A 12,195-nucleotide genomic window follows, 5' to 3' on the forward strand; every position below is an offset into this window, starting at 1 on the left:
TCTGGTGACTGCTAAGTGTCCTGTCAGGGGAAGGCCTCGCCTATCACTGTGACTCACAATGTGCCACAGAGCCAGACGTCACCTCCTCCCTGCAACAAACACACTGCCACACTGTGAGCCCCGAGCACTGATACCAGAGCTAGGGAAGGGCGGAGGGAGGAGGAGGATAGACACTCACGTCACCAGAGCATGAGGGGGGGAGAGGCCGAGAAATGAAGTGATAATAGAGGGGGAGGAGACGGCATTCACACACCGGTCCATGTGTACATGTCCACACAGGGGGAGGGACGGGAGAAATCAGGAGCTGTACATGACGAATTAGCAGCCCATAAGTGAGGGCCACACTCTATTAGCCCAGAGTTTCCCATGCTACTTCCTGGGATCCAAGACCTGCTGTCAAAAGAGGTCACAGCACAGCCAAGGAGGGGTCCAGACACTAAGCACAAGTTACACAGTGCTGCTTTCATCAGGGGACTGGCAATCACACGATTATTATAATCACCGTCCAGGGGACGTTTCACTGTGACCTAGACAGTGGGCGTAGAGAGTCCATTGTGCCCCAGAAACAGGAGGAGGGAGGTGGTACCTCCAAGTATTGTGCTTTGCACCCCGGGGTGGGGGTGTCGTGGGTCTGTTGTGAGTTTGGAAACTTATTGTGATTACACCTTGATGGTGACGTTGCATTGTGAGCTGTTTGGAGCATTCGCAGAGCTGGATTTAGGAAGTGTTTGGGATTAATTGGATCTTTACTCTCGGAGGGAAGCTGGGAAGTCGTCTGGTGTGACCGCCGGGGGCTGGGCTACCTGCACAGGTGGGCGACGGACACAGTGGGTGCGGATTGCCTGGACTCTCTCCGGGGATGTTTAATTGCATCCCCCTTTGGCGGTGTAACCGTCATGTGGAGTCCGTGGATAAGAGGCACTGCTCCCTGATCGCGGTACCGGATGAGATCTACAGGTACAGCCGGAGCCTGGAAGAGCTTTTACTGGATGCCAACCAGCTGAGAGAGCTGCCAAAGGTGAGGATGGTAATAACACTGCTCCTATTAAGATGGCTGTCGCCAGTAAGTCACAATTGTACTTTTGTTGTGATTCTGAAAGTCTTGTAACATTCACTTAAATGTTAAAAACAGTTTTGTGATTAGTTGTGAAAGTTGTTACTTATCTGTTGTAATAAGTGATTCCATATAGTTCTGTAAAGTTTCAGTTGGAAAATGCAACTTGTGTGGCTGGGTTAGAGAATGGAAATAGGAAGTGGGAGAAGGTGTTGGGGTGGTCGAGACTGAAGGGATGATGGGGTACTGGCTGGATATGATTGTGTTTTGAGGCGAATAGTGAATGGTCGTTGTAGAATAAATATATAATTGTAATATAGCTGTCAAGTGAAATGGTTCAGTATAGGACTTAAGGCAGGACCAGAAACTCGACTTGTCCTCTGCCAGACATTCCTGTATTCCTGAGTGCAGGTCCCTTGCTGTTATGGGTGGGGGAGGGCTGAGTCTACAGGTAATTCAATGCTTCTGTATTGTCATCTTGACACTGTTTTGTAATTACAGTGGTAGCTTACTGTGCTGACAGAAATGTCTCTGCTAGACATGACTTGCAGTTCATTGTATATCATATTGTTTAAATCAACAGTTTTGCACAGGTGTGTACATTTGCACATTTGGTTTCGTTTCGTTTGTTCTTTTCACTTAAAGGGGCCAATTCAACTTGGACGTGTTATATGAATAATGTGGCTGCGCACTATTACCGTTAGTACGGTAAAAGTGTGCAGTATTACCGTGGGCACAGTAATTTTAACACTGATTTTTGTTTGCAGCTCTCGGGGCCGCAACTAAAAATCTGTGTTAAAATGACCGTATTTAAGTTAATAGTACTAATGCCGCTTTGATTCTAGACTAACGTGGCTGAATTGAATCTGCCCCAAAATGTTTAAAGTTGAAATAAAGGCAAAAAAGCATTGTAGCTTTCAATGGTCCTATGGTACATTACAGGGGAGAGCTGGCAAATTTTAGCCCTGGGGGCAAGATTCGACTCAGCAGCCTACATTTTAAAGGAAAAAAATGCAGGTGTCCAAGGCAGGCCTCTATGGGACCAGCCTGGGGGACAGATGCCCCCCTGCCCACCAGCCCAGCCTGCCTATGGGACATTATTTTAAATAGTGAATGGGATTTCTTTTAGCTAGTTTAATTTATTTGACACTTGTAAAGAAATTTTGTCTTGCTTTTATTGGCAGCTCAACTTGAGAACCAAACTTTGTGATCTATGCTGTCTTACCCTTTCTTGTATGTCAGGGTAGTTCTGCTTGTTCAGAAGATCATTCAGAAGTTGCTGTCTGCTATATTCTTGTGAAAATCCATCCTACATCACTGGCTTTTTTTTTAAGAAACTGGCCAGTTAGTAGTAGTGTATGATGCAAAGTTTGGTACCTGTTAATTATGCGTCCGCTGCACTTGAAACAGGGGAGCCATTTGGTCATGAACTCCGACCATCTGTCATTCCAGGGATTTGGTTATACTCTTCTTCAGCTTGTGGGGGGGGGATGCAACATGTCTTAGTAGGGGGGGAAATACTGCCCATCACTCAGTTAAGTGTGTTGCCAAGTGCAGTACCTGTATAATTAACTACTGCCCACATTTCTAACCTCCCTTTACCTGTGTATATTTTGCTTTTTCACAGGAAAACTGTCACATTTTTTTAAAATCTGTTATAGTTTTAATGTCACTAAAGGTACATCAACATCTGTTGTGTTCCAATGGGGACCTCCATCACTTTTGTGTTTCTTCTTTTCTTTGTCTAAAACAAAGAAAGACAGGCTTCATTCAATGAGAGCAAAACTGAAGTTTATAACAATGGAATGTGCTTACTATTATTAGCAGTATTTCTTGTCGTTCACCCATTATTCCCATGACACCTCATATACAGCTGAATTTACAAAATAAATAAACAATCACGGAGGTCTTATATTAGAAAGGGAGGTCAAACCAACTGTAGAAAGAAATATGTTTGTATGGCCAAGCCTTTTTGTTACTATACTATTTACATCTTACCATATGATAACTGATCACATGCAATCCAGGATAAGATAAACTATACCCAAGAGTCTTGCAATGTTGAGTACGGTTATTTATGTGGTAATGTTCTATTTTGTATAGTTATAACTTCCATGATTAGGTCAAGAATGGACATGTCTTAGGTATGTAACCTAAAAGTTACTACATGTCTGTATCTTAACTGGAGCCCTTTCACTAAATATCAAAGCACTGGATAAAAACTAGAGCTGTGGCCTCTTTATTTACTTGTTCTAATTAACCAATCACCTACTATATCACTTGTTGAAACTGTATTCCATGTGTTTATATCTATTTTACATAAACATCACTGTACTGCACATCTCAATAGAAGTTAATCCTTTTATGCTGGGAAAACACTGGTAATTTACAAAATGTCAAGTTATCTAAAGTTTGTCATTTTCCTAGGGAACTGGGCCAAAGATTATATAGATATGTATACACACACATACATACATACATACATACATACATACATAGTGCGTGTTACTTTGCACTATGCAAGATAAAAAGCCACTTTAGAACATGGTAGAAGGTTGACTTTGAACACAAGATTTTAAAATAAAAGGTAAAGTTTTGTGACTTGTGGTAGTCACAATAAAAAAATTGCACAGTGGCTTATGTTACATTGAAAGCAAATTATGTTTCTGGCCTATAATACACTTTTGGCTTTAGGAAAGTGTCAAAAGCACTAGTTGTTAAAACCGTAGTGTTTGTATGCATGCTCACATGTAAAAAAAAAAACCCCCAAAAAATGTATTATATGCCAGAAACACAATTTGTGTTCAACTAAACATGAGCCCCACAATGATTCGATTTATGTCCAATTTAACAGAACAAAGGATTGCAACACTATTCACTAATCTGATTGGGCAATCGCTAATTAACAAATTGTTCCCTTTTTAAATGTTCAATTACATGTGTAGTTTACATGTTTATTTTGATGGCATGATTGCATAGGCTCATCAACAGGCCTATTGAAACTTTGAAATATTTAATTAATCTGATTAGATTGTGTTACAGCATTTGATACTGATTCAGTTTCATGAGAAATAGTTGCATGTATGTAGTTTAGAATGCAGACTTTCAAATTTGTTTGGTTACATGAAGGTGCAGAGGGCTGCTACAAAGTTCAAGTGGCAGAATGAAATTAGTTTAATGAGTAACGCTTGTTGAACTTAAACCTTGTAAAGTTGTCTTGCTGTGTTTGTTTCTCGTCTTTCCTTTCTAAACTAAATATTAAATAGGTAACTAAGGTAGTCAAGGACATTTAAAAAAAACCAAAAAAAACAAACATTTTTTTCTTGTTTCCCAATATGCACCAGGTAGCTGGGATCTTATATACTAATACCAGTGCCACCACATGCCAAATGTAAAGTTGTCTGACATGAGGGGGTTAACAGGGACTTGTACTTGTGGTCAAAGCAATCAAAAGAAAAAAACTTTGTTGATCTTGATGCATTAGTCTGGCATTGAACGCAAAAATAGAACAGGCAGTAAGTGGGAACAAAGGGCTCTGCGATGCAAACGCAACACTGGACCACAAGTACGAATGCAAGTGGAAGCCATGTGTTCCATTGTCACCTTATTTACATGCGTTGTACTAACTTTAAGAAAAGCTTAACGCATGTATTTCAGTGTCGGTAAGTGTGAGTGGTTGTAGTTATTTTCCCGGCTCAGACAAACCCGTCACACTAGAGATCGACGAAAATGTACCGATGACGGAAACACCGGTCATGTACAAATTGCGAATTACCAAGTTAATGACAAGTGGTGTTTGCGGCAGCTTGAATTCCCTCCCACTGTAAAAACCGACCTTGGAAAAGCTGGACCCACAGCCTGTATTACATGATACATGCTGTGGGTCCAGGCATTGCCGCTTTAAAATTGCAGTTTACATTCGGAACATTACAAATGACGTGATTTGGGAGCGTCCAGCTTTTCCAAGGTCGGTTTTTAGTGGGAGGGAATTCAAGCTGCTGCAAACACCACTTGCCATTAACTTGTCATCGGTATATTTTCGTCTCTCTCTACTGTTTTTCGGTTTGTCTGAGCCGGAAAGCCCTACCACACCCAGTGTGAGGCCTGTTCTTGCTCTGGAGACTTGCTAGGGTGTTGATGGAATAGCATGCGTCTGATAGGTTGACTGCTGCGCTTATCTGTTCAGGTGCCACAATGCACCTTGGAGAAAACGGCAGGGATGTTGGAGTTTATTATATAGTATAATAATTAAGGGCTACAGCTTGCACCTAGCTAAGAAAAAGGTACATATATGAAATATTTACTTGAAACTTATAAAAAAATGTATCCTAATATGAAAGCAGTAACAATGTATATAAACTGTTTTTGTTGTTGCTGGTTTTGGTTTTACCCTGTATATAAATAACATATGACATTTCCATAATATGTAATGTTTTGCATGGTGAAAAAAGTAAATGCCCATAACCTAAATTGGGTTGTGTTAGTGACATGACCTCTTTATATCTGTGAACTGCACACCCCACCCCAACCCTCTGAATCTTTAATATTTGTTCTTTGCTTCACTGCCTCCTGCATAAAAGCAACAATTTACAAGGTTGGATCATTTGTTTTTAAATTGCAGAAACATGCGACGTATTTTAAAACGTAAGTTAATTGATTGTTATGTTTACAATGATGTACAACTGTTTAAAGAAGCCACTTTCATTTTTGTATGCAAGCCAAATGAATAATTTGCCAATAAAGAGTACCTATGTTGAAAATATTCATCTCCTCTATTAGTGTGTAATATTGACTGCACTGTATAGTGCTAGTGAGACTAATTAGGGTAAATATCGTGCCACCACTCAGGTTTGATACAAGACGTGGAAATCTGATTACAGCTCAGTTTCTCCAAACTTTAATAAAGTCTCATTCATCAAACAAAATAAAGCGACATTAGTGTAGAAAATGGTGTCGATAACAAAAGTGTTTCGGGATCATTTAGGTCCGTGTTGGCTAACCTGTGACACTCCAGGTGTTGTGAGACTACAAGTCCCAGCATGCTTTGCCAATATATAGCAGCTTATTGCTGGAAGGGTATGCTGGGACTTGTAGTTTCACAACACCTGGAGTGCCACAGGTTAGCCAACACTGATTTAGGTATTGCAAGATGGAAATGTAGCTCATGTCATAACTAGTGTTTTCTGGGCCCCAGTGCAAGTTCTGTTTCATTAAGACCACATAGCAATTTGGTGTGAGTGTTGAGACCTGAAATTACAAAGCAGTTTGTAGGGGTGCAAGGTTCTTTTATTATAGCATAGGCAGCACATGACCTGTTTCTATTTAGGTATGGGAATCCCAAAGTAGTCCCAATCAATCCATCTATAAAATGTATGTGTGTGTGTGTTACATTACTACCCGATGCATCTTCCTTGCAGCCCCCAGTCAGCAAAAATTAGTTTGCTGGTATAAATTAGAGAAACTTAGTAAATGTTTAATGTATGCCTTGTTCGTTACGGTGCAAGACTTTGTGGACAACAAAAACAGTACATCCATTCAGTCTCACAGTTCTGTAGGTGTTACGATTTAGAATTTGGAATATACTTCCCGTTCCGCCATTCTTGTAGTTGTGAAGTACATTCAAACTAACAGCAAAGTTTATATGATAACTATTTTTTTATTCTCTGCATGTGTGGAGTAACCTGTTTCCTGCAGCTTTCCTGTGGAATTCCCACTAGCAGCTTGATCTTCCTGAATTTGTGTGGGTGGAATGCTTAATGTCTCCACTACTTCACAGGTTATAACTTGATGTTTATAATCCCACATTCTATAGTGAGAATGTAGAAAAATTGTAGAGAATTTCATTGATATTTTTTTATTTAAAGAAAATACAGGTCTTTCAGTAACTTTGTTTTATTTTGTTGTACAAACAGGCTGTGTTTTTATACAGGTCTCTGATCTCCAATGTGACTTCTAATATCCATAATTATTTACACTAGCAGGTCCATTATTCCTTACAATATGCAAACCTTATGGACACTTAAGTGATGCTTATACGTATATTTTTTACTGGAGTTTAAACATATATTTGATACCTGGGTTACAGATTTATTAATAATTTGCCCCTTAAACTATTTTCTCACATTTGACTTTAGTTGGAAACTGTGGCTTCTCAATCATTAATTTTCATCTGTAGAATATCATGTGATCTGTAATAAAACTAGGACTTTTATTACATGTAATAAAACTCTCTGCTGTTAAGGTAAAATTCCTGTTTCCCTTGTAGTGAAGCTGGGTTTAGAGCTTTGCTTGTCAGGCACTGTTCCAGTGGTTTTGACCAATTCTCTACTTTTTAAAGTGAAATGTATCTTTCTCTGCAGAGATGAAGTGATTTATCATTCTTGGGCTACAATGAAAGAAATTACCCCAAGTGTCCATATTTTCAGGAAGACTGTACAGTGCTCATTTGGCTTAAGCAATAAGGAACTTTTGAACAATGTATCTTTCAGGTGATACTACCCCCATTTTGTTCTTTACAAGAGATGTAAAAAGCCTGCTTTTTCAAAATCTTTTTCATTTTAAAGTCCTATCAACAACTACACTGCACAACTTTGATTCATTGAAGGTGAGCAATACAAATACATTCCAAAAGATATATATTGTCATGAATCATTTATGTCGCGCCTCCAATTCCGCAGCACTGTACAGAGAATATTTGTCATTCACATCAGTATCTGCCCCATTAGAGCTTACAGACTAAATTCCCTAACACATACACAAAGACTAGGTCAATTTTGACAGCAGCCAATTAGCTTACTAGTATGTTTTTTGGACTGTGGGAAGAAACTGGAGCACCCAAAGGAAACTCACACAAACGCAGGGAAAACTTTCAAATGCCACAAAGATAAGGCCCTGGGAATTGAGGCAGAAGTGCTAACCACTGAGCCACCGTGTTACACATAGTGAGATTGACACCCCCACCAGTAACGCTGTGTCCTATACAGCATTGGTGGTGTTTTACTAATGCTTTGTTTAGTTAATTTTTCATGCAGATGCACATTAATAGCAATTACATTATTAAAATATATATTTTAGAAATAATTATTGGTAAAAAGTATATGTCCCTTAAACGCAATGGGCTAATAATTCATACAAGTGTCTGACAGTAGAGTGCATATTAATCTCTCCCTCTGTTCCAACGAACATTACTAGGACATCTGTCACATGCAATAATCCTTGCATCAATTGACTTCTTTCCCATTAAGCCTGTCTTACCCCAGATGGTCAAAGGAGCCTCTGTGGAAATGGATGAGTTAATAAATATTGATTACTGCATTTAGTTATATTGATGTTGTATATGTTTTTACTTATGTCTCTTTATGTTTGTGGCTGGGTCTCAGCCACGTTAAATTAAGAACTCATACTAACAGGATTTTTAAAAATGCATGTAAATAACTGCAGTTATATATTCTATAGTACATCACCCTGAGGAAGCCTGTGAAGCAAAGCATGTAGGGGAGGGGTGCTGCTGTTACCTTTTGTCTGTTTTGTCATTCTGCCTCTCTCCTGTTCTGGGTCAAGTGGCAGAGAAGGAACTACTTTGGGACTAGTCAAAATCATCACCATTTATTTATATAGCACCACAGAGAACTCATTCACATCAGTCCCTGCCCCCTTGGAGCTTACAGTCTAAATTCCCTAACATACACACAGACAGAGAGGGAGAGACTAGGGTCAAATTTTTATAGCAGCCAATTAACCTACTAGTATGTTTTTGGAGTGTGGGAGGAAACCGGAGAAAACCCTCGCAAATACTGGGAGACCATACAAACTCCTCACAGATAAGACCATGGTCGAAAATTGAACTCATGACCCCAGCGCTGTGAGGCAGAAGTGCTAACCATTTACCCACCGTGCTGCCCTTATTGTTTTTATTAGGTATAAGCTGCTTTCTTTTATTAACTTACGCACCTGTTTTCAGTCAATTTTGGGAATACAATTTTTTTCTTACATTATTATTGTTGCCTAGTTTTTCCTATATTACATGAAGAGTGACCCTAACACCATACAACTTTGATGTTTTTCATATTCATAATACTATTTTGATGAGCTAAATTTAAGTATTTATTTGGTTAATTTGTACATAGATATTTGTGGGAACACTATCTATAATATACTCTACAAATTGTTTTTTGTGGAGTTCAGTTGCTGACGGCTTGGGCCTGATTCATTAAGGAAAGTAAGACAAGAAAAGGCGTAAATGTTCTCTGGGACAAACCATGTTGTATGTTATAATGCAAGTGGTGCAAATTAATTTATTATTTTGCACATAAGTTAAAAACTGGCTGTTTTGGTCATCAAGCGCACAAATACTTGATAGCTATATTTTTACACAGAAATTTAAAGTTGATCAAGGACATGCCCCAACCAAACTATAAGTCTGTCCCAACAATTTAAGTGTACATCCCCCTCCAATGCAATATGGTTTTGCCCAGGTGCTAAATTACTCCTTTTTTATGCTTTGCTCTCCTTATTGACTCAGGCCCGATTGTGAGCAAACATTCCGGTGTATCAGGAAACCAAACTTCATAAAGCTTTATATATGTAAATAACTGAGAGAAATGGCTGCATATTTGTGACCTTTTATATTCCTGAAACATGCCAACCATGTCAAGGTAATCTCGTTATAACAAGTATCAACTGTTTGCATTTGCCAATACATTTTGCCAAATCTTGTGCATGTGGACACTTTTTTTTGATGTCTGAATGTGCATGTTTAATTTTTAATTTGATACATTTCTATCAATCGCATGAGAATAAATCGCCCACTTCTATCTGGATATTTCTTATTGTCAAATTGTAATAAAAACTAAAAACAAAACAAAAATAATAGTTTATCAATTTAATGATGCATATCTGATTTGCATCTCATTGGGAAAACATCAAAGTATGAATAGTCTGTAACAAAAGAATTTGTGAAATTCAGTTCACATTGTGAAATGTTAAAACTTTCATATGTACTTTTTATGTTTGGGTACTTGGTAAAGGACACTCTGGGGAAAAAATGGTCAAAATATGAATGCTGGATTTGCATTGTTCCAGAGGATTCATGAGGCTAAAGAGGGCGGCTATATTTGCTCTCATTGAGTACTGGATACCGATAGGAGGAAAGAGCAGGAGGAGTTCACGCTGGGAGTTTTTGCTTGTGGGATAGCAATAAAGTGAGTGGAACCGGTAGTCTGGCTTTGCAAGAGCTGTTTCCACTGTAATGGCTGAGTGTGCCTTTGCAATGCTTCTCATCACCTTGGGATCACCCTGCCACTATAGCCTCACATATAAGTGAGGCCATGCAGACTTTGAGAAATGTCAGCTGGCACCAAACAACAATAGGATTAAGAAAATTCCAGGGGACTGAATGCGTTTCTGCCATTTAGAGTGGGCTAATGTTTGGGAGGGGCTTGGAGTATGGCTGTTTAGGAATTTGCAAGTATGGGCTCAGAAGCCTTGAATAGGTTGGATGATTTACTGATGGGTGTTTGGAGTGGATACCTAGCAGCACATCAGGGCATCGAAGATGTGGAGGAGTCAGAGGGCCTCTAGGTTTAGAGCAGGCCTGTCCAACCTGCGGCACTCCAAGTGTTGTGAAACTACAAGTCCCAGCATGCCCTTCCAGCTATCAACTGGTTGTCTACCGGCAAAGCATGCTGGGGCTTGTAGTTTCACAACACCTTGAGGGCCGTAGGTTGGACAGGCCTGGTTAGAACATATTTGTCCCGCGGGTGGGTACGTTGAGCCCCCTGTCCGGCTGCCGGAGACTTTCACGTTGGCAAGACTTTAATGTAGTGTAAATGCGTTTATTCGTAGGATTATGCACTTGGTTTTAGTCTTAAGTTTTATTTTCTATATTCAGTCTGGAGAGAACTCCATAAACAGTGTTTACTGCAGCATTACCGATTTTAAAATCAATACTTTTGTTTTTTAAAGAGTTAAGCGATGGTGCTACACTCACTTGCAAGGATGCTAACCTGTATTGTATTCTCCATGTGGCATTTGTCAGATTTTTGTATGCTGTTTTTAATGGAATTTTTCTTCTTTAAATATACACATTCTGAAAATGTTTCTAAACGCATTGTATTTTGTGTAAAATTCTGTGAAGGCGGAAGGAAACAATTCACATTTCCCATTGAGCTTGAAAAAAAAAAAAGTCATAAATTCTGAAGGGCTCTAAAGCAAAATCCTAAATTCATCTATTATGGGTAGAGACATGCATAGCGAATGTGTTGTACCTTTGTGTTCAATGTGCTTCATACTGCACCTTAGGAGAACTAGTTCCTGCATGTCTGTAGTAAAACTTGTAGAAGTGATTGTCTCTGATGCATTGTGTATAATCCACAAAATACAGGAAGCAGAATGGTCAGCATTGGTTCTAGGGCCCTACTTTAATTTTGCCAACGTGAACATACAGGGCAGGACAGCAGGTCTACGAGCAACATAACTCAAGATGTGTTCGTTTTAATCCTTCGTTCGAAACATTCTATATAGCTGAGCCTTAAGTTCTATGCCCCCAATGTGTCCTAAAGCAGAGCGTGAAAGTGGCAGGAGCAGCTGGCTTCAGCTTCAAAAGACCATCTCTGCACACTACAGTCTGTACCACATGGTTCCCTCCTTCCTCTGTGTGCTCTATACTGAGTTATAAAGTTAGTTGTAATGTTTAGGCTGTCAGGATCGAGTGGCAAGTGCTGACATTTTGGAATGAGTGATGTGTGGCCCTTTTAAATGCTAGGTTTGAAATGCACATTTTATGTTAAACACTTCCAGCTTTAATGCATAGAAACCAAGCAAATATAGAGATCTTCCCAACTTATATACATTAAATTCATCAATTCAAACCCTCTCCAAAAACAAAATATAGCTATAGCCAGTAGTCGAAGTGGTAATTTAGAAGTTGCAGTATGAAAAATGTAATGGGGATGTAAATGGATGGATTTGATAGGATTACAATGAAGACAGTAGGAGGAGTGGCGATATGGCATACCTCAGTATACACCCCCACATCTACCACTGACTATACCACTATCAAAACATTACATTGTCCTATAGTATTCCCAGTTGTACTAGAATAACTGGTTTTTAAAGCCTTCATGAGGAAAAAAATGTAGATA

At 39.3% G+C, this 12,195-nt stretch overlaps 1 protein-coding gene across 1 annotated transcript in view; it reads left to right on the forward strand.

Moving 5' to 3' along the window:
• The first annotated feature begins 238 nt into the window (after nucleotides 1–238).
• LRRC1 (leucine rich repeat containing 1) overlaps nucleotides 239–12,195 on the forward strand; it is a 111,297-nt gene continuing 99,340 nt past the window's right edge. The window contains exon 1 of the mRNA XM_075202510.1: nucleotides 239–1,018. Coding sequence (XP_075058611.1) covers nucleotides 860–1,018 — 159 coding nt within the window. The 5' untranslated portion in view covers nucleotides 239–859. The remainder of the gene's footprint in view (nucleotides 1,019–12,195) is intronic.

The sequence above is a fragment of the Mixophyes fleayi genome, chromosome 3, assembly GCF_038048845.1.
Source record: "Mixophyes fleayi isolate aMixFle1 chromosome 3, aMixFle1.hap1, whole genome shotgun sequence".
NCBI classification, from domain to species: domain Eukaryota; kingdom Metazoa; phylum Chordata; class Amphibia; order Anura; family Limnodynastidae; genus Mixophyes; species Mixophyes fleayi.